This window comes from Talpa occidentalis, unplaced genomic scaffold, assembly GCF_014898055.3.
Source record: "Talpa occidentalis isolate TD23 unplaced genomic scaffold, MPIMG_talOcc4v2.1 talOcc4.7, whole genome shotgun sequence".
Classification (NCBI taxonomy): Eukaryota; Metazoa; Chordata; class Mammalia; order Eulipotyphla; family Talpidae; genus Talpa; species Talpa occidentalis.
In genome coordinates this window covers 38,812,484-38,834,497 of record NW_023605083.1, presented here as the reverse complement: position 1 = coordinate 38,834,497, position 22,014 = coordinate 38,812,484, and the positions used below count along the sequence as shown (strand labels likewise).

The window sequence follows — 22,014 nt, the reverse complement described above, 5'->3', positions numbered from 1 at the left end:
AAAGCTGCTGCACCATTTTACAACTCCAATAGCAGATGTATGAAAGCTTGAATTTCTCCATTGCCATGACAAAACTTATTTGTCAGGGCCTCCCTGGTAGTGCAGTGGGGTGAGCACAGTGCTGTAAAGCTGTCTGCAGCCTCCGCAGCGCAGGTTTGATCCCTGCTGGCCACAGAGATACCCACATGGCGCAGCAAACCTCTCCTGTCTCGCCCACTGCTCTCCTCTGCAGCATATTTCAGTCAGTCTGCCTGTTCTGTTCCCCACTCTATCTCTGCTGAATCCTTTCACCCTCCCGCACATCTGGCCTGTACCCAGGTTCTTGTACGCATGAATAAATCTATCTTTAAAAAAAAAAACTTGGGCCTCCCTGGTGGCGCAGGCAGTTGAGCACCGCACTGTGAGGCTGTCCGCAGCTTCTGCAGCACCAGTTCGATCCCAGCCGCCCAGCGAGAATCCCACATGGCGTGGCAGACCTCTCCTGTCTCACCTGCTGCTCCCCTCAGCAGTGTATTTCAGTCTGCCTGTTTTGCTCCCCGCTCTGTCTCTGGTGAATCCTCTGACTCTCCTGCACATCTGGCCTGTACTCCGGTTCTTGTATAAATAAAATAAATCTTAAAAAAAAAATAAAAATAGAAAGAAAAAGAAAACGTATTTGTCTTTGTGACTATAGTCATCCTACTGGGTTTAAAGTGACACCTCCATATTTTCTGCTTATTGATTTAATGCTTATTGATGTGGAACATCTTTTCACATGTTAATTGGTCACATATCTTTATATAATTTTGCCCACTTTTAGCTGTTTTTTTTTTTTAAAGATTTATTTATGCATACAAGAACTGGGGTACAGGCCAGAGGTGCAGGGGTTGAGTACTCACCAGAGACACAGTGGGGAACAGAACAGGTGGACTGACTGAAATACACTGCTGAGGGGAGCAGCGGGCAAAGGAGGAGAGGTCTGCTGTGCCATGTGGGTAGCTCCCTGAGCGGGGATTGAACTCATGCCACAGTGGCTGCGGACAGCCTCACAGACTGTGTCTCAACCCCTTGCACCATCAGGGAGGCCCTGGATTGTCTTTTTGTTACTGAATTGTAATTTTCAATGAAACTTGGAGAAGAGGAATAATAGACGATCAGTGGGAATCAGCTTAGCAAAAAGGGGGAAATAAGTGTCATTTATCCCTATTTACAGAAAAGCAAATGAAATAACAGTAAATGGCAGAACAAGGATTCAAGTTAAGTTTAAGGCTTGATCCTTAGTCTTAACCAAGAATGGACAGTGGTTCCCTGACCTCTCCTAGTGTAGTCCCTTGTCCCCACTTTGCACCCCTGATTACCATAACCTCTCATCAAACCGCCCCCCTGGGCAAGCCCTGCGCTCCCCGCCGCACTGCCCCGAGGCGCCGGCAGATGGCGCCGGGGCGCCGGCGGGCCGCTCTGCCCCGCGCTCGCACCTCTGTGGTGTCTGGCAGCCGGCACGGCCGCTGCACTTCCGGGCGCTGTTCAAGGTGAGCCGGGGTCTCCCAAGCCCCTTCTCCCAGAAGTGAGATGCAGGACCCCCGCTTCGGCTGGCACCCTGGGGCGCGCAGAGCCGGGGTCAGGGTGCGTCTGTGGAGGCCGAGCAGCCGCCGGAGGAGGCCGAGCCGCCCGACGCCCGCGTTCTGGTGAGGCCCCGCCGGCTCGAGACCGGCGCCCCAGCCTGCCGGGCGGGGGGCGGCGCCTCGGGTCCCCGGGCGTCCCGGCCGTCCGGAAGCGGAGCCGACTCCTCCCCTGCGCCCCTCGGTCCCCGCCAGGCGGCGTCCTCTGCCGGAGGCCGTGAGCTTCGGCCGCCACTGGGGTGTTGAGACTGGCGTGGAGACAGGCGGAGAGACGGGCGTTCCCAGAACATCTTTCCACTTGGAATAAATTTCCCTCGTGGACTGGTTTTCAGCCTTAGGATCCCCAGGAATACAAGTGCAAATTCCTGCGCGCCACCCCCAAAGATCCTGCTTCCGTAGATCTGGGGCCTGGAAATAGGCATTTTATTTTATTTATTTATTTTTAAGATTTTATTTATTTATACAAGAGCTGGGGTACAGGCCAGAGGCATAGGAGGGTGAGAGGATTCACCAGAGACAGAGCGGGGAGCAGCACAGGCACACGGATCGAAAGTACTGATGAGGGGAGCAGCGGGCGAGGCAGGAGAGGGCTGCCGCGCCATGTGGGTATCTCTCTGGTCGGCTGGGAATCGAACCCGCGCTGCAGAGGCTGCGGACAGCTTCATAGCACTGTGCTCAACCTGCTGCGCCACAGGGGAGGCCTGGAAATAGGCATCTTAAGCTGCCGCTCCAAGTGGATGCCCATAGTCTGCAGCGCTGGACTTCAGAAACATTGTTATAACTGGTGGAGAGGAATATTACATTGTTTGGTTGTGGGACTGTTTATCTTCAGGAAGACTTCCAAGAGGAAGTAATTCTAGGCGGGCTTTGTCATGAGCGACCAAAATACCCACTGGTTCTTTGCCCTACAGTGATGAATTCCCGCCCCTGCCACCACCAGGATGCAGAAGATCTCAGTGCTACTGTTCCTGGCCTGGGTCAGCTTCCTCTTCTACGCTGGCATTGCCCTCTTCACCAGTGGCTTCCTGCTCACCCGTGTGGAGCTCACCAACCATAGCAGCTGCCAAGAACTCCCAGGCCCTGGGTCTCTGCCATGGAGAAGCCAGGGGGAGCCAGGGGCCTGCTGGATGGCTTCCCGTTTCTCCAGAGTTGTGTTAGTGCTGATTGATGCTCTACGATTTGACTTCGCCCAGCCCCAGCATTCACAAGTTCCTGGGGCGCCTCCTGTCTCTCTGCCCTTCCTGGGCAAACTGGGCACCTTGCAGAGGATCCTGGAGATTCAGCCCCATCATGCCAGGCTCTACCAATCTAAAGCTGACCCTCCTACCACCACCATGCAACGCCTTAAGGCTCTCACCACTGGTTCACTGCCCACCTTTGTTGATGCTGGCAGTAACTTTGCCAGCTATGCCATAGTAGAAGACAATCTGATCAAGCAGCTCACCAGTGCAGGTTAGTCTGGACTAACTTGGAGACCTTGGCAGATTTCTTCTTTAGAAGTTCTTTAGAAACCAGAACTGTGGGTGTCCAGCTGCACATTTGACTGTGTGGGGGGCATGGGGAGAAGAAAGAGACCAGGGCCCTGAATGCAAGGAGTGCAAGTCAGGGCTTTGTTTTTCTGGGGTTTCTAGTCTGTATGTTGGTTTTATTTTTGAGGGAGCGCCCAGTAAAGGGGCAGGAGAGTTGAAGAGAATATGTGTGGTCTGCTACTCTGTGGTGTGGAGGAGTGAGCAGAGAGACCCAGACTCTGTCCACTCACTCACTTACTTGGAAAAAACAAGATATGCCTAGGAAAACAGCAGCAGAGATAGCCAGGGACTGAAAATTAGCAGGGCCTTTTGTTGGACTAAAGAATGAAAGGTCTGAGTAGAATGTGACTATCAGAGAAAGCTTACTGGAAGAAAATTGTAGACCTTGAAAGATAAAGAGTTGCTAGTTGGAATTGTTTTGCCTTAGAGTATGCAGTTGGGATTTCTGACAGATCTTTGAAGAACCTCCTCTTTTCTTTTCCTGAGCCCTGACTCCTGCTGCGGCCATAATCTACTCTCATGTCTCTGCAGGAAGGCGTGTAGTCTTCATGGGAGATGATACCTGGAAAGATCTTTTTCCCAGAGCTTTCTCCCAAGCTTTCTTCTATCCATCCTTCAATGTCAGAGACCTACACACAGTGGACAATGGCATCTTGGAACACCTCTACCCAACCAGTGAGCACAGGGCCAGAGGCAGGCCTGACTACCATTGGGCGCTGGGGCGGGGTGCCTCAGGCCACATATTCTGAGCCGCCAGTGGGTGTAATGACCTTGACTTGTTTACCTGGACATAGGAGTGTCAGAGCCTGGCTGGGGTTGAAGAGCGGGCTTTTGTCCCCTGTGCTCAGTGTTCTCCCCTTCACAGTGGACAGTGGTGAATGGGACGTGCTGATTGCTCACTTCCTGGGTGTGGATCACTGTGGCCACAAACATGGCCCTCACCACCCTGAGATGGCCAAGAAACTTAGCCAGATGGACCAGGTGATCCAGTGAGTGTGGGATATTGGCTGGGGGAGTGGGTTTGTGTGTGAGATTCTCAGGATATATGGTCCCAAGAGATAAAGTGCTTATCTTTTATCTTTTCTGACTGAATTCTGTCTTTTCTGGGCCTTTTTTCTGAAGCTAGGGGTCTCATCTATCTTGAGTAACTCAGCCTGTAGTTTTGACCAGTGGGTCATGACCAAAGAGGTGTCTCGTCCTACTAATGGAAGTTATAACTAGGGCTGAATGAGATGAGCACCCAAGAAAAACCTTTTCCATCCCCACATCCTGACATATTTCTTGTCTCCTAGGGGACTTGTGGAGCGTCTGGAGAATGACACACTGCTGGTGGTGATTGGGGACCATGGCATGACCATGAATGGGGACCACGGAGGGGACAGTGAGCTGGAGATCTCAGCTGCACTTTTTCTATACAGTCCCACAGCCCTCTTCCCCAGCACCCCACCAGAGGTGAGGCCTGTGGTGTGCTTTGTCTGGTTTCCAAGTTTTCAACCTGCAGCATGATCCCAGCATCCTTGTGGATCCCTCCTTTTTAGGCCTCCAAATTCATGATCCTGGGCATTACCTGGGCTCATTTCCTACTTAGGCCCTTAATGTCTTCCATCTCAGACACTGACCGCAGCCCTGTGAGAACCCGCTGACTTTGTCCTTATCCTCTAGGAGCCAGAGGTAGTTCCTCAAATCAACCTAGTGCCAACGCTGGCCCTGCTGTTGGGCCTGCCCATACCATTTGGGAACATTGGAGAGGTGATGACTGAATTGTTCTCAAAAGTTGAAGACTCCCAGCTTCATTCCTCTGCTCTTGCCCAAGCCTCAGCTCTTCATCTCAATGCCCAGCAGGTAGGTAATGGGTGTGACTTCCAGGTGACAGAGCTAGGGTGGTCATGGGAGAGCACAGTGTCCTTTGTTCAGGTTTTTTTTTTTAAAGATTTATTTATTTATGCATACAGGAACTGGGGCACAGGCCAGAGGTGTGGGGGGGGTGAGAGGATTCACCAGAGACAGAGTGGGGAACAGAGCAGGAAGATTGACTGAAATACACTGCTGAGGGGAGCAGCGGGCGAGACAGGAGAGGTCTGCTGCGCCATGTGGGTAGCTCCCTGGCCAGGGATCGAACTTACGCTGCAGAGGCTGTCGATAACTTCATAGTGCTGTGCTTAACCCCTCGCGCCACCAGGGAGGCCCCCTTTGTTCAGTTTTAATACCATCCTTAGCACGTCCTCCTGACCCACCAAATCCTGGACAGAATTTAGGCCTTTGATTTCCAGTTACCCCATTTGGTAAAACCTATCTTTAATTTTAATATTTTTTAATATTTATTTTTTAATATTAATTTTATTTTTATTTATTTTAATTAATTTTTAAAATATTTATTCATTTATACATAGAACTGGGGTATAGACCAGAGGGGTGGGGTGTGTGGGTGAGAGGATTCACCAGAGAGAGTGGGGAGCAGAACAGGCAGATCTACTGAAATACACTGCTTGAGGAGAGCAGCGGGCGAGATGGGAGAGGTCTGCTGCACCATATGTGGGTTAGCTTCCTGCTCAGGGATCAAACTCAGGCCATAGAGGTGATAGTGCTGAGACTTCACCCCTCTGCCACCAAGGAGGCCCCTATTTCTGTCCTACTTTATATCTCTAACCACCTTCGCCTCTTACCTGTTCTGCCAGGTATCCCGGTTTCTTCATACTTACTCGACTATGGCACAGGACCTCCGAGTGAAGGAGCTTCATCGACTGCAAAACCTCTTCTCCAAGGCCTCTGCTGACTATCAGCGGCTTCTGCAGAGCCCTCAGAGGGCTGAGGCAGCCCTCCAGACTGTGATTACTGAGCTGCAGCAGTTCCTGCGGGGAGTTCGGGCCATGTGCATTGAGTCCTGGGCTCGTTTCTCTCTGGTCCGCATGGCAGGGGGTGCTGCTCTCTTGGCTGCTGCCTGTGTTCTCTGTCTGCTGGTATCTCAGTGGGCAACATCCCAGAGCTTTTGCTTCCAGCCTCTCCTCTTAAAACCTGTGGCCTGGGGTCTGGCTGGGGCTCTTGTGTGTGCCGGACTCCTGCTCACTACTGGACTGATGCTAGATCCAGTGGTGCTAGGGGCTCTGGCTGCTGTGGGCTCACTTCTGCCTTTTCTGTGGAAAACCTGGCCTGGCTGGGGGTCCAGGAGGCCCCTGACTGCCCTGCTTCCCATCCCTGGGCCTGTCCTGTCACTCCTGCTGATTCGCTTTGCTGCTCTCTTTTCTGATAGTTTTGTTGTAGCTGAGGCCAGGGCTACCCCCTTCCTTTTGGGCTCACTTATCTTGCTCCTGATTGCCCAGCTTCACTGGGAGGGCAAATTGCTGCCAGCTAAGTTACTCACAATGCCCCGCCTTGCCTTTTCTGCCCCAACAGGCACCCCAAGGCACAATGGCGCTCATGCCCTGGGGCTTGGAGTTGGGTTGCTTTTATGTATAAGACTAGCTGGGCTATTTCATCGCTGCCCTGAAGAGACGCCTGCCTGCCGCTCCTCTCCATGGCTGAGTCCCCTGGCATCGATGGTGGGTGGTCGAGCTAAGAATTTGTGGTATGGCGCTTGTGTGGGGGCACTGGTGGCCCTGTTAGCCGCTGTGCGCCTGTGGCTTCGCCGCTATGGCAATCTCAAGAGTCCTGAGCCCTCTGTGCTCTTTGTGCGCTGGGGGATGCCCCTGATGGCACTGGGCACTGCTGCCTACTGGGCATTGGCATCGGGGGCAGACGAAGCACCCCCACGTCTCCGGGCCCTCGTCGCTGGGGCATCAGTGGTGCTGCCTAGGGCTGTGGCAGGATTGGCCGCTTCAGGGCTCATGCTGCTGCTCTGGAGGCCTGTGACGGTGCTGGTGAAGGCCGTGGCTGGGGTGCCAAGGACCAGGACTGTCCTCACTCCCTTCTTAGGCCCTCCCACTTCTCAGGCTGACCTGGATTATGTGGTTCCTCAAATATACCGACACATGCAAGAGGAGTTCCGGGGCCGGCTAGAGAGGATCAAATCTCAGGGGCCCCTGACTGTGGCTGCTTATCAGTTGGGGAGCGTCTACTCAGCAGCCATGGTCACGGCCCTCACCCTCTTGGCCTTCCCACTTCTGCTATTGCATGCCGAGCGCATTAGCCTCGTGTTCCTGCTTCTGTTTCTGCAGAGCTTCCTTCTCCTGCATCTGCTTGCTGCTGGGATACCCATCACCACCCCTGGTAAATACATTATCTCAACCCTGATTGATCCAAGGACAGTAGTGATGTGAGTCGGCCCCCTCTTGTTTCCAGGGAGGTGTTCCTCAGAGTCTCAGGCCCCACACAGTTGGGAAGGTTGTCCTGGTGTCCTCTCTTACCTGCGATAGTCAGGCTGACGGGTCTCAGGGTCAGCAGGGTTCACTGCTGGGAGACAAGGAGTTCTCTTCATACTCATTTCTTAGGGAAATGCTGCACCCTCCCGAGTGCATGTTCTAGTTTTCCAGTGATGAAAATGGCAAATTATGAGTATATGACATCATAGCAAGCTGTGTGTATATGAGAGGCAGAAAGAGATTGACCACAGTGAGGTCTGTTAGCATAACGGGGCCTTGTGCCACAGGAATTAGAATAAAGAGTGTGGACTTTCTGGCAGCTGGGGTGATGGGTGCGTGGCTGTATATAAGAATCAGCACTGCAGCAGCAGGAGTAGATGATCAGAGGGTACTGGGCTTTGAGTTAGGGAATGGGATGTGGCTATAAGGCATGTCTCTCTCCTCAGGTCCTTTTACTGTGCCATGGCAGGCAGTCTCTGCTTGGGCCCTCATGGCCACACAGACCTTCTACTCCACGGGCCACCAGCCCGTCTTTCCAGCCATCCATTGGCACGCAGCCTTTGTGGGATTCCCAGAGGGTCATGACTCATCCACCTGGCTGCCTGCTTTGCTGGTGGGAGCCAACACCTTTGCCTCCCATCTCCTCTTTGCAGGTAACTCCTCCTTCCTCCCTTGCTTCCATTGCTTCCTCTGGCTTTGTGAAAGGAAACGGAGCCTCTGGATTTGAGTGGGGTGGTGTGATTTTGTTGGATCTTTGGCATCCTTTGGCCTGTGCTAACTGGAACCTGAGCCGACAAGGGTGGTGGGAGTCAGGTGGGAGTGCCTGGTCTCTGGTCCTATATTGATTCTAGCCCTGCCCTCCTCCGAGGCAGTAGGTTGTCCATTGCTGCTACTCTGGCCCTTCCTGTGTGAGAGTCAAGGGGCCCGGAAGAGGAGGCAGCCCCCAGGGGGTGAAGCTGAGGCCAAAGTCAGGCCTGAGGAGGAGGAGGAGCCACTGATGGAGATGCGGCTCCGAGATGCACCTCACCACTTCAATGCAGCATTGCTGCAGCTGGGTCTCAAGTACCTCTTCGTCCTTGGTATTCAGGTGGGTGCAGGGGAGAGATCATGGAGTTAGTGACTTTTTCTTTTTTTTTTTTTTTTTTTTTAAAGATTTATTTATTTATTTATACAAGCACTGGGTACAGTCAGAAGCGTGGGAGGGTGAGAGAATTCACCAGCGCCAGAGCGGGGAGCAGAGCAGGCAGAAGGACCGAAGCACACTGCTGAGGGGAGCAGCGGGCGGCAGGAGAGGTCTGCGCGCCATGTGGGACCCTCCTCTGGTGCCCGGGGAGCAGCCGGGGATCGAACCGGCGCTGCAGAGGCTGCGGGCAGCTTCGCAACCCAGCGCTCAACCTCTGCTCCACCAGGGAGGCCCGTTAGTGACTTTTTCTTATATATACATAACTATCTTTCATATTTGGCCAAAACTCTGAGAGAAAGCCTTGACTAAGGTACGGTGAATGGCAGAATTAAGACTTGAACCTGAGTCTCCTTAATCCTAGTTTTGGATCGTTTTCGCTCTGTAAGCAAGCTAGATCAGATTGCATTTGAGGGTTACCCTATTAGTGGAAATACTGGAAAAGCTGAAGTGATGGCCAGGATTCTTTCCCAAGCTGTGATTATGGATCCTCCACCTTTCCTTCAGAGGCAGAAGGTGTGACTGACATCTCCCTCTACCCTTGGAGGCAGAGCCTGACTATTAGCAGCTCAGGATAGTGCTTGACCAAGGTCACACAGTAAGTCAGGACAAAAAACAGCTTTCCTAACTCCTGGTACAGGTTTTATTCCACTGACACACACTACTTCCCTGCTCCTCCCTTTCTTCACAGGGGCTGATGGCAGTTCTTTCTGACCCACTTCCTCCTCCCCTTCCCAAGTAACTCAAACCCCTTCTCCTCCCTTAGATTCTGGCCTGTGCCTTGGCAGCCTCCATCCTCCGCAGGCATCTCATGGTCTGGAAGGTGTTTGCTCCCAAGTGAGTAGATTTGCTTAAGAAATAGAGGTGGTGGGGAGGGTGAAGCCTAGAGCAAAGACTGAACATCTAGGGTGGACACTTTTACCTCTGCAGGGAAAAGACTCTGGATTTACTCTCAGTGTCCCTTGAGATCCTCCACCTGTCTTTGCAGGTTCATTTTTGAGGCTGTGGGCTTCATTGTGAGCAGCGTGGGACTTTTCCTGGGCATCTCTTTGGTGATGCGAGTGGATGGTGCTGTGAGCTCCTGGTTCAGGCAGCTAGTTCTGTCGCAGCAGAGGTAGCCTAGGTGCAGGTGCTGGTTCCTGGCCATGGGGAGAACTAGAGAACAATCTAGCCTGGCTGGTATGGGTGATGGATCATCTGCAAGAGAGGCTCATCTATACTTCTTCCCACCATGCAGCCAAGAACTACTGGCATCTGGGACTTCATTATTTTATAATTCAAAATTATAGTGGGGTCTTATCCCTAAATCCTACTTTGGATCCATCTGAGGGACTGGGGGATGGCCTCCAAAGTGGAATAAAATAATAATGTAAATATGTGTGTCTGAGATGTGGGGAAGCTCCCACTGTCCTTATAAGGGGCCAGAGGAAGGGTCATTCTCCCCTCCCACCAGGCACACATGGATCAACCATCTTATACAGACCTGATTACATTTGAGAACCTTTGGAAAATGTTTGGAGTTGTCTGAATTCACTTCCCAGGCCTCTTCCCATATCATTCTTATTTCCTTCCTATCATTTTCCTTTGCCATGCAAGGTATTCAGTTCTTATGCTTTGATGGATAACAGGTGGCTAAAAAGACACATCCAGGCGTTGTGCAGCACACAGGCTGTGTGAGGCCCAGGATACTGTTCTTTCCTCCTCACTATGTCCTTCTGCTCCAGAACACCCTTTGCCCTTTACTTTTTTGGAGGCCTCCTACTTTTAACAATCTATGCTGCATTTTATCAGAACTACTTGCCCATTTTATACAGCATTTCACCTGTTCTGCTGATTATTCCTGACCTGAAACCAAAACTGTATGAATCTAATATTCCTCATACACGTGTCCTTTGTCCTCCATCTACCTCACTACTGCTGTGCCATGATATGCTGCCAAGAAATCCTCATGGAAATGTCCATCAAAGGAGTGAGGAGAAGCCCTTTCACTCCTTTAAATTGGTGGATACAACTACTAAGCATTTAGTGAGCAGTGACCTTGTAAGAAGGATAAAAATGACCATCCTCAACTCCCATCAGAGTGACTACAGATCCGGGCCCCTCACCTTATTTCTTAGTCAGGCCTCCTGCCACCTTTTTTGCAGGGGGAATCCCTTTTCTGAAGCCTAAGGATAGTTCCCTGAACTGACAACCACTGTCTATTTCCTTTTTCTTCTATCTACACGATTTTTTTAAGAGAAAGATATTATATTGATTTACACTATTAAGTATTTTTACCCCTTTTACTTGACATCAAAGAGCCCATTTTTTAAGAGCTTTTTTGAGGTACAATTTACCATAAGATTCACCCATTTAATGAGTACATTTGCATGATTTTTAGTATATTCACAGAGTTAGACAGCCATTGCCACCATCAACTTTGGGACATTTTCATCAATGCAAAATGAGACCTGATACTCTAGCACCATCTAACCCTCTCAATCTCCACCCCTAACCCGAGGCAACTACTCATCTACTTTGTGACTATGATAGTCCTCATTCTCCCCGCCACCCCATCTACTCTTACTTTCCATGATTTCTGTTAGTCAGGGGCCAAAAATATTAGGTACAATACAATTATTTTGAGAGGGACCACATTCACATCACTTTTTAAAGTGTATATTGTTATAGTTATTCTATTTTATTATTGTTAACCTCTTTACTGTGCCTAATTTATAAATTAAACTTTATTGTAGGTCTGTATAGGACATACATTGAAGGAAAAAGTAGTATATATGAAGTTCTGTCCTATCCATGGTTTCAGGCATCCAGTAGGGGTCTTGGAACATCTCCCCCATGGGTAAGGGAAGAATACTGTATATTTGCCAATTGTAGACTAGTTTTATAGAAACACAGGCTTTTGTGACTGGCTTCTTTCAGTCAACATAATGTTTTTTGAGGTACACCCATGTAGTGGCATGGATGACTACCTCTTTTTGGGGACGGATAAAATTCATACAACATTAAAGTGTACAGTTTACTGGTCTTTATTTAGGACATTCATAGTGTTGTGCAATCACCACCATTATCTAATTCCAGAACATTTCCATCACCCTTAAAAGAAACTTCTTACTCATATATAGACACATCCTGACCCGCATTGTCCCCAATCTCTGACAGCCACAATCTGTTTTTTGTCTCTTTTTTGTCTGTTCTACACATTTCATATAAATGGGAGCATACAATATGTGGCCTTTTCTGACTGGCTTTCACTCAGCCTGATGTTTCCAAGCTTCATCCATATTGCAGCATGTACTAGTAGTACTTTATTTTTTATGGCCAAATAATATTCCAGTGTATGGATATGTCACATTTTGTTTATCCATTCACCCATTGATGGACATTTGGGTTATACATGCTTTTTGGTTATTGTGAATAATGCTGCTTTGAATATTCACAAATAAGTTTTTATTTGCACATGTTTTTTATTTCTCTTGGGTATATACCTAGTGGTATATCATAGAATTGCTATGTTATATGATAACTGTGTGTTTAACTTTTTGAGAAACTGCCAGTCTATTTTCCAAAGGTGCTATACTGTTTTACATTGCCACCAGCAGTGACTAGGGTACCACTTTCTGCACGTCCATGCCAACATTTATATTTAATTCTAATCATCCTGGTGGGTATAAAGTGGTATCTTGTGCTTTTGGTTTGTACGTCCTTGGTGACTAATGATGTTGGGCATCTCTTCTTGTGTTTATTGAAGAACTGTCCAGATTTTAAAAATTTTTAATTGAGTTATAAGCATTGTTTATATAGATTGCTTATATTTCTGGATACAAATTCCTTATCAGATACCCTATTTGCAAATATTTAATTCATTTGCTGGACTTTTTTCATTTTTGTCATAATGTCCTTGAAGCACAAAATTTTAAAGTTTGAGGAAGTCTAATTAATCTTAATTTTTCCCTTTCCTTTGTTTCTTCTACTCTTGGTGGCATGTGTAAGAAACCATTGTCAGGTGCCACAATGTAGTTTAAGAAAGTTTTCATCATTTCCCTCAAAATCTTGGTACTGTGTTTACAACTATTCCCAAACCTACTGCAGGAGACTGATCTGTTTTCCATTTAAATTTGTCCTTTCTGGAAATTCATAAATGAAATCATGCTATCGTGTAATATGTCATCTTTTGGTCTGGCTTATGTGACTTAGAATAAAAATTTTTAAGACGCTTGTTGATGCGTTTATCACTTTTTTGCCCTTTTCTATTGCAGATCATTTTCCACTATGCCTATGATCATTTGATGGATACTTGTATTTTCTATTTTTAGTTACTATGAATATTTTTAAGCTAAAGTTTGCATACAGGTCTTGCTATAGAAATACTTCATTTCTCTTTGGGAGATTTCTTGGAGTAGAATTACTGGATATTATGTTAAACTTATGAATAACTTTTTTAAAAAGATTATTTATTTATTGGAACCTCCCTGGTGGCACAGGGGTTAAAGACAGTGCTATCAAGCTATAGCCAGCCACTGCAACACCGAGTTAGATCCCAGGCCAGGGAGGTGACCCACATAGCGCAGCAGACCTCTTCTGTCTTGCCTGCTGCTCCGCTCGGCCGGGTATTTCAGTAGATCTGCCTGTTCTGCTCCCTACTTTCTCTGGTGAATCCTCTCACTCCCCCACACCTCTGGTCTACACCCCAGTTCTTGTATGCATAAATACACTGCTGAGGGGAGCAGTGGGTGAGACAGGTGAGGTCTGCTGTGCCACCATGTGGATTGCTCCCTGCTGTGGTTGGCGATATCTTGATTTGATAGCTGTGTCTTTAATCCCTGCGCCACCAGGGAGGGCCCACTTATAAGTAACTTAAAGAAACTGGCAAACTTTTTCAAATTAACTGTATCTGTTATGCTAAGACCACCAAAGTATAAGGGTTCCATTTGGTACATGGCTTCACCAACATTTAGCATTATCTGTGTTTTTTATTGCAATCATTCTATGTGTATGTGCATAGTGGTATCTCTTGGTTTTCATTTGCATTACCCTGGTGGCTAATGACGTTGAGCCTCTTTTTTTATGCTTCTTAGCCATTTGCATATCTTTTTTTAAGGTTCTTATTCGTTGACTTTCCCCCCATCTTAAAAGTGTTTTTTTTTTTTAAATTTTTTTTTTTATTGTTGAGAATTACATATTGTGGATACAAGTCCACTATGAGGCATGTGATGTACAAATAGCTTCTTACACTTTGTGATTTTCTTCAATTTTACTGATAGTCTTGGTAGCATAATATTTTAATAAAGCCCAATTTACCCATTTTGAATTGATTTTATGTACTGCAAGGGTCGCAGTTTTGTTTTGTTATTTTGCATACATGCATCCAAGTCTCCTAGCTCCGACTGTTGAAAGAATTGGGCTTTCACTGTATCTCTAAGCAGTACAGAACGCACAAGCACAGGGCTGCACTGACAACACGCGGTTGAACAGCCTGGTGAGCGTGTAGGTGCTAGAATGGTGGCCGACAGGCGGATTACCGAGGGCTTCCGTCTCCAGTCCCTTCCTTTTGGACACAATCTCTGCCGGGACCGGACTCTCTCGAGGACATGCTCTGCTGAACTACGACTCCCAGAATGCCCCGCGCGCGCCAGGGCGGCGTGGGGAGCGTGGCTGCGGCCGGGGGCTGACCCGGCCGCGCGCGGAGATCGATTGCTCCGGACTGTTCTCCCGCGCGCGCCGGGCTGGCGGGAAAGCGAGCCGCACGGCGCCCCCAACCTGGCACACCCCCTGACCGCGGCGCTCCCCCCTGCCACCCCCACCGCCGGCCTTGGGCCCCCTCATGCTCTCTCACTGGCGGGTCTGGACTCATTTCCTTCGAGTTTGCCGCGGAGACTAACCCTGGAAGAGGGTTTCGCCGGCCCGGCCCACCAATGAGGCGCAGGTGGTCGCCCGGGTAGGCGAGCCGAGTTCGCCTTTCCCGGAGAGGGCGGCAGGCCGTCTCCACAGGGACCCCCACGCGAGCGACGGGACCGCGCCCCGCCCGGGCGGCGGCTTCGGCGGGGCCAGACGTCCATCCTTCAGCAACCCCGTCCAGGTGGCCGAGGCACCATGTTCTACCAGACCCCTCTGGGCTCCTCACCCCCGCACGCCAACTGCCTGGACCTGTGGAAGGAAAAGAACGACCAGCTAGTTAAACAGGCCAAGGTAACGAGCTGCTGGACCCTCGCTTTGTCCCAATATATCAAAAAGAGGGGGGCTCCCTGGTGGCGCAAGGGGTTAAGCGTCAGCACTAGCAAGCAGTGCCAGCCACTGCTGCACGAGTTCGATCCCCGGCCAGGGAGGTGACCCACATGGCGCAGCAGACCTCTCCTGACTTGCCCGCTGTATTTCAATGGATCTGCCTGTTCTGCTCCCTACTCTGTCTCTGGTGAATCCTCTCACTCCTCCCTCGCACTTCTGGCCTGTACCCCAGTTCTTGTATGCATAAATGTTCAAAAAGAGGGTTCTAAGTGGATTTGCCCCCCCCCCCCCGCTGAGTTGACACCTGCCCCTCCCCTGGCCGAAAAAGACTGGAGAATGACATCTCTTGGCATTGTTGCTAGGGGGGGAGGTAAATGACACTCCATCTCACATTTGGCAGGTGGCTCAGACCCCTGGTCTGCCTCTGAGGCGACAGCATTTGGCTCAAGATGCACTGGAAGGATTCAGGGGACTCCTCCATAGCATGCAGGGTAAGCAGGCCCCTCCTCAGGTCAGTAGCCCCCCTTCACAGCCTGAAATTTGTCCTTCTACATCTCTATTTGTGGTGTTTAATCAAGGGACAGAGGGCCATTTTTTTAAGGCAGAGGAAATACCGGTCTGGAATCTCTCTGTTCACACCACACACACACACACACACACACACACACACACACACACACACACACACACACACACACACGCACGCACGCACCGCGTGGCATTTGAAGTAAGTTTCAGGATGGTCAACGTCCAAAGTCTGTCCAAAGGATAGGCTCTTTATTGAGACTGTTTTGGTTATGGTGATCATTAATTTGGTTTCAAATTTGGGGACTTTTTCTTGGGGGACCTTTTGCGAGGGCCACATTTGTTGTTCCAGGGCTCCCTGTGACTGTTCCTGTCCTTCCCTTGGAATTGACTGTTACCTGCAACTTCATTACCCTGAGGGCAAGCCTGGCCCAGGGATTCGTTGAGGACCTGGCACAGGATATCCAGCAGGGTCTAGATAGAGGTGAGAAGCAGAGATTGCCTTCTTTGCCCCTGCCAAAATCAGTGTGGGTTTGACTTCCCACAAAGGGAGGGAGAGGGGCAGTATAATCCGCCAACTCCATGGAGAGATCCTCCATGTGCTTCTCAGATGAGGGGTGCCTTTGTGATCTTTGTGCTCTTGAAGAAAAGGAAAGCCAGAAATGAGGTGCCATCTCGGCTAAGTGTGTGTGTGTGTGTACTCTACAGTGCTGGAGACCCAGGAGCAGCCGGGACTCAAGCTGGAATATGGGGTCAAGGGGCTGTGGAACTCTGTGTTCCAGGCTTCTTCCCTTTTGCCCGAGCTGCTCCCTATCCTGCATCACCTGGCTGGCCTGCAGGCAGCCCTCTGGCTGGTCAATGACCGCCTTAAGGACCTGACCTTGTTGCTGCAGACCCTGAATAGCAGTCAGGTAATGTGGGATGTGACCTGGATCTAATGGTCTCTTCCCTCCCCTCGCCCCTTCTAGCTGCAGTAACATCACCTGATGTGCTGGAAAGGCTACTGCGCTGGTAGTCAGAAGACTTAGGGACACAGGTTACCTTGCTGTGGGTGGTCCTTCATTTAGGGGATTCTTTTGGGAGTGATTTTGAAATAGTTTCATGATGTTGGGTACGGTTAGAGCTCTCATGACCTTGCTGATGACCTTGCTCTCATGACCTGCCAGCAAGTTACTCATCAGTAACTCAAACTTGGTCCTCACCCTTTGTGTTCCTGGGTTTATCCTGATTGAAGGGCCACACTACAATAGATCACCACTGCCTCCTTCCTCCTTTCCTCCTTGCCCTTCAGCTATCTGTTAGAATAAGAATCAGGAGGATCCTTGAGCTCAGGGTCCAACCATGATAGACTAAGATAAGACAAGACAGGGTGATTACAGTCTCTGATCATCCTTTTCTTCCCAGAATGAGGCTTCAGAGGATCTGATCCTACTTCTAAAAATGTGGAGTCCCCCAGCTGAGAAGTCAGATGCCCCACTGACCCTGCAGGATGCTCGGGGCTTACGTGATGTCCTTCTGACAGCATTTGCCTACCGCCAAGGTTAGCTCACAGTCCACTTGTCCCTTACTACCTCTCCCTGTCTTAAGGGGTCCTCTGAGCTCATGCCCTCCCTGTTATGTCCCATTTAGCTCAAAGGAATTTCTCTTATTCCTCATCATGCCCCCTGCCTTTCTCTAAACTCACACTCTGATTGCCCTCAGGCCTTCAGGAGCTTATCAGTGGGAGCCTGCCCAAGGCACTGAGCAGCCTGCATGAAGCAGCCTCAGGTCTGTGCCCACGGCCTGTGTTAGTTCAGGTGTACACAGCCCTGGCTATCTGTCTCCGAAAGATGGTAAGGACAGCCCCGGGGTGGGCTGGGAAAACCGTGGGTGCTATGAACAGCTTTCTGCTTTGTGAGAATAACTGAGGCTTGTATACTCTCATCCCTCTAGGGAAATCCACAGAGAGCTCAGCTGTACTTGGTTGCAGCCCTGAAAGGGGGATCAACCTGGGGTCTCCCACTTCTGGAGGCCTCTAGGCTCTATCAACAACTGGGAAACACAGAAGCAGAGCTGGAGAGTCTGGAGCTGTTAGTTGAGGTAAGGAGCTCTGCAAGGTGAAGACAGAGGGTGGAAGATTACTGAGGTGCTTATGTTGGAATGACTTAGTCAGGTGTAAGTAGAAGGAAGGATGGCTCCCAAAGATTGTAAATATGCTTCCTTCTATTTTTTAAAAAGATTTATTTAATTTATTTATGCATACAAGGACTGTGGTATATACCAGAAGTGTGGGGGTGAGAGGATAAACAGAGACAGAGTGGGGAGCAGAACAGGCAGATCCACTGAAATACACTGCTGAGGGGAGCAGTGGGTGAGTCAGGAGAGGTCTGCTTCACCATGTGGGTCAGCTCCCTGGCTGGGGATCAAACTCGTGCTGCAGTGGCTGCTAGCTTCATAGTGCTGACGCTTAACCCCTTGCACCACCAGGGAGGACCCAGCTTCCTTTTTTTTTTGTGCTTTTTAGGCGTTGAGTCTTACTCATAGCTCTCAAGCTCCCCAGCTTCTCATTGAGGTAGAGTTGCTGCTCCCACAACCTGACCCAACCTCACCCCTTCACTGTGGCACACAGAGCCAAGCCAAGTACCTACTAGCAAGTCGATGCCTACAAACAGGAAGGTAAAGTTCCACCTTCCTCACCTGAGCTTTTCTTCTCACCTCTGATACCTCTTCTGGGTGTGCCTCTGCTTCTGTTCTGGCAAGTCTAAGGGATAGATGAGTTGTTAGGATAGACCGTTACTCCTTAGCCTCTTACCTTGCCCCTGAATCTGAACTGAGGGCTCTTCACCCAGATTAATCTCTGTATCTTTAAAACTCTGAAAGTTTCCTTCCCAATTCATTGTGTAAGTAAGGTAGATCCATACTGAGCCAGGGTTGGATCCTCCCCTCCCTAGGGTCCTTGAGCATTTCTGTTAACTAATAGCTCTTGGTGGGCTCTATTAGGGCCTAAGCTCAGGCTCATGGGCTGTGACTCCTCAGGGCAGAGGATGCTGCAGAACATTACTTGGATCTGCTGGCCCTGTTGTTGGATGACTCGGTGCCAAAGGTGGGTATATCTTCAAGGTTCTCTGGGATGGGAGGGTTGGAGTCCCCTCTGGGGTAGAGGATTGCTGTTTTCTGTTATTTTATTTCTCTGCTGCTGTTCAGGCTGTCGAATGTGGGGGACCAGACAAGGAGTGCTTCCCAGAGCAAGGGGTAAGAGCAACAAGCAGTGGGTAGTCTCTTTGTGGCATCAGAACCATGACTAGATTGGGGATGGTGGTTCATCCCTTTTCAAAACACCGTATCCTCTTTTCACCCCAGTTCTCCCCACCCCCGGGCCTCCCAGGGCCCTGTATGCCTGACGTATTCTTGGAGGCAGCTGCAGCGCTGATCCAAGCAGGCCGAGCCCTTGATGCTTTGACTGTATGTGAGGAACTGCTCGGCCGCACATCGTCTCTGTTACCCAAGATGCCCTGGCTGTGGGAAGATGCCAAAAAAGGAACCAAGGAGTCATCACACTGCCCACTCTGGGTCTCTGCCACCTACCTGCTTCAGGGCCAAGCTTGGGTGCAACTGGGGGCCAAAAAAGAAGCCATTAGTGAGTTTAGCAGGTGAATAAATGATTTTATCAGGAAGCCAACCAGGGCTCTGGGGGAAGTGTGGAGGGATACTTTTCTGATTGAGACTTAATTTGGTGACCTCCATTGTAACCTGCTCACCCCAGAGATTCTGAGATTGATTCTTCTTCACCCCTGTTCCATGTCCTACTTCAGGTGCCTTGAGCTGCTCTTCCGGGCCACACCTAAGGACAAAGACCAAGGTAATCTATGCTCTCTCAATTTTCTTCTTCCTTCCTGGAAGTGGTGGTGGTAAATGTTAGTTTTATTTCCATGTGTCCCAGCCCACAAGGAGATTAAAAAAACAACTCTGGATATAAGAAGAAATAGAGGGGTACTTGGGGTTTTGGGGACTATGGCTGGAAACACACTTCTTGACTTTGGACTGATTTCCAGGCCCAGTTTCCAAATGTGAGCAGGGTTGTACATCTGATGTGATGCTACAACACCTTCGTGTTGCTGCCCTGATTAGTCGTGGACTAGGATGGGTAGCCAGTGGCCAGGATACCAAAGCCCTACAGGACTTCCTCCTCAGTGTGCAGATGTGTCCAGGTATGCATACTTGCATGACATCAGCTTTGCGCAGAAGCCCAAGGACAGAGAGGCCATGGGGGAGGTACGTGGGGACAAATGAGAGTGATGTTTCCAGTTAGGAGGCGTGCTTGGGATTATAGTACATATACCCAGGGATATACCAAAGTGTGCAGATATATGCAAGACATAGATAAGTGTGTATTAAGGCTTCTCAGGAGTTCCTTAACTTTCCCAATGCCCTCAAACACAAAGACCATGTTTGTGCTGGCAATGTGTTGCTAGGAACAGAGCCAGGGCCTTCCTGGTGGCACAGCGGGTTAAGCGCAGCGCTGTGAAGCTGTCCGCAGCCTTTGCATGACTGGTTCGATTCCTGGCCGGCCAGGGAGATTCCCACATGGCACAGCAGACCTCTCCTGTCTCGCCTGCTGCTCCCCTCAGCAGTGTATTTCAGTCATCTGTCCGTTCTGCTCCCCACTCTGTCTCTGGTGAATCCTCTCACCCTCCTGTGTCTCTGGCCTGTACCCCAGCTCTTGTATGCATTAATAAATAAATCTTTGAAAAAAAAAAAAAAAGGAACAGAGCCAGCTGAGCTTTTCGTCCTGGGCAGACAGTGGGACCGTGGGATAGGAGTGGTTGGGAATGATCTCTTGGTTCCATGTGTGAACCAGACTAGGCCTCAGTTTCCTTTTTTATAAAATGATGCTTAAAGCTGTGTGAAGTTCTAAGACTCTGTACTCTGGGGTGGGGTTACAGGTAATCAGGATGCCTCCCTTCACCTGCTTCAGACTCTGAGAAGGCTGAATCGGAAGAATGAGGCCACTGCTCTCTGGGGGAAGCTGGAGGCCCAAACTGAATTGCCACAGGAGAATGCTGCATGGTAAGAGTGAGGCCTGCTGGCTCAGGACTGATGGGCAGTTGCCATCCTGGAGTTCTTGGCCTGTTGGGGGTGGTAGTGAATGAAAAGGAGGAAATGGCTGCCCATCCATCTGCCTGTCCTTCACTCAGACATCACCCTTTTTGTTCTCCAGGTCTCCCCCTCTCTACTTAGAAATCTGTTTGAGCTGGATCCATCCCCCTGACCGTGAAACCCTTCTTGAAGAGCTTCGGACATCTGTGCTGGAGCCTTGTGACCTATAACTGCCATGTTTCTAAGAGTCTGCGGCCCCAGTGGGCCATCTCCCTGTGGGCTTTTTTTTAACCATTCTTGGGGATGTGACTGTAGCTGACCATTCCTATATGTCTGGCACTGGAGAGGTTGGCGATAGTCCTATGAAATTTGGCCTAGTTATTGCCATTCTGGTTCCAGTGGAAGCCCTTATTATCAATGAGACATTGACTTTTTTCATGGTATCCTTTTTTCTCTTTCCTCATTTGTTGTATTGAGTAAAATCTTATATTTATCTCTTGTCTGCCTACTACATATACTTGAGTGGGAAAAATTTCCCAGCTTCCTGATTCATTTGAGTGCTGGTTGTCTAAGATGCCATCTCCCAAAATCATCTGCCTTATGATCTTGAGGTCTGGGTAGAAGAAAGGGCTGCAGGAATCCTTACTCAGGAAGGAGTTGCTTTAGTCCTTCCCATTGTCTAAAATCAGAACCCCAGGGAGCTAGAATTTTGTGCAAGATGACAGAATGAGTGGAATTGGGTCTGGAAGGTGTTCTGGGCAGGTCTCTCAGTACAAGGGTAGATATTTGATTCTGAGAGGGGACGAATAGGAAGTCTTAGAGTGACTGAGACTCTCAGATCCCTGCCCTAATCTCAAATTCTAGAAATTTGGGGTTGCCACTAAAAGCTAATTATTAAAATGGTGTAGCAGGCTCTTTGCGCCTCAGCTCTTCAAGTTAGCGTGCAATTCTCTTGCTCTTTGGGCTCCATTGAATGTGCTGTGTGTCCTGTGGTTGCCTTTTTGACCCCTTTCTGGACTTGTGTGCCCTCCCTTCTCCAGCCATGAATAATACTATAGCCGGGTAAGAGAGGACGTGTGTACCCCCTGAGGAACTAAAGCCTGTGGGATGGGGAACTAAAGTATGTGCCCCCTGAGGAACTAAAGCCTGAGGGTGCGTGGACAATTGGGCAGGAGTGAATTGAGAGCTGGGGTGCTGGTCAAGGAGTCCAGAGTAGGGGTGGCTCGTGTTTTGAAGGAATAAGGAGAGAGGCTTTCGGGTTTTGGAAAACAAGATGAGTGTGTAAGTTATTACAACAGCACTAGATCAACACAAGAGTTCAGTCCATTGTGCCAGGCCCTTCCAACAGGATAAGATTAGGAGCCAATGAACTGGAGCCAAGTGGGAGAGACCGCCCCCAAGGATTAAAGGCTCTTTTTTGGCCAGTCGCTCTGGCCCCATTCCCTCCACTGATTGGCCGGGAGTCCCGATCCGTCGAGGAAGCGTAGCCCTGCGGCCAATGGACGTGGCGTTACTAGGCGTGTTGCATCGCCGAGGCGGGAGCCCGGCCGCCAGCGAATTTCCTGATTGGCTCGGGGCCGCGGGTTGCT

General features: G+C 49.7%; 2 protein-coding genes across 7 annotated transcripts; both read left to right on the top strand.

Moving 5' to 3' along the window:
• Positions 1-1,473: 1,473 nt before the first annotated feature.
• Positions 1,474-12,861, top strand: PIGO (phosphatidylinositol glycan anchor biosynthesis class O). 6 transcript variants are annotated; one of them, XM_037493114.2, is made up of 11 exons: positions 1,474-1,508; positions 2,510-3,050; positions 3,659-3,802; positions 3,993-4,116; positions 4,420-4,579; positions 4,790-4,969; positions 5,803-7,330; positions 7,869-8,075; positions 8,295-8,509; positions 9,369-9,439; positions 9,591-12,860. In XM_037493114.2, the coding sequence occupies exons 2-11, from the start codon at positions 2,540-2,542 to the stop codon at positions 9,718-9,720; spliced, it is 3,270 nt and encodes a 1,089-aa protein (XP_037349011.1). In that variant the 5' UTR covers positions 1,474-1,508; positions 2,510-2,539; the 3' UTR covers positions 9,721-12,860. The 6 variants fall into 6 exon arrangements, with proteins under 6 accessions (XP_037349011.1, XP_037349012.1, XP_037349010.1 ...); XM_037493115.2 differs by lacking the exon at positions 1,474-1,508 and adding an exon at positions 1,520-1,664; XM_054689083.1 differs by lacking the exon at positions 1,474-1,508 and having other exon boundaries at positions 1,762-3,050; positions 5,803-6,663; positions 7,279-7,330.
• Positions 12,862-14,524: 1,663 nt separating this feature from the next.
• FANCG (FA complementation group G) lies at positions 14,525-21,967 on the top strand. The gene is made up of 15 exons (XM_037494962.2): positions 14,525-14,788; positions 15,225-15,315; positions 15,702-15,833; positions 16,058-16,260; positions 16,754-16,889; positions 17,051-17,181; positions 17,282-17,428; positions 17,853-18,004; positions 18,365-18,431; positions 18,533-18,580; positions 18,689-18,978; positions 19,141-19,187; positions 19,381-19,536; positions 20,272-20,395; positions 20,547-21,967. Exons 1-15 carry the CDS (start codon positions 14,693-14,695, stop codon positions 20,653-20,655), a joined length of 1,929 nt encoding a protein of 642 aa, XP_037350859.1. The 5' UTR covers positions 14,525-14,692; the 3' UTR covers positions 20,656-21,967.
• Positions 21,968-22,014: the final 47 nt, after the last annotated feature.

Bases quoted from the DNA above. Each gene is read 5' to 3' on its own strand.
- PIGO (XM_037493114.2), top strand. From the start codon at position 2,540: ATGCAGAAGATCTCAGTGCTACTGTTCCTGGCCTGGGTCAGCTTCCTC. The intron at 3,803-3,992 runs GTGAGCACAGGG...TCCCCTTCACAG, and splicing joins GGAACACCTCTACCCAACCA to TGGACAGTGGTGAATGGGAC. The intron at 4,117-4,419 runs GTGAGTGTGGGA...CTTGTCTCCTAG, and splicing joins CAGATGGACCAGGTGATCCA to GGGACTTGTGGAGCGTCTGG.
- FANCG (XM_037494962.2), top strand. From the start codon at position 14,693: ATGTTCTACCAGACCCCTCTGGGCTCCTCACCCCCGCACGCCAACTGC. The intron at 15,316-15,701 runs GTAAGCAGGCCC...TTGTTGTTCCAG, and splicing joins ACTCCTCCATAGCATGCAGG to GGCTCCCTGTGACTGTTCCT. The intron at 18,581-18,688 runs GTAAGAGCAACA...TTTTCACCCCAG, and splicing joins AGTGCTTCCCAGAGCAAGGG to TTCTCCCCACCCCCGGGCCT.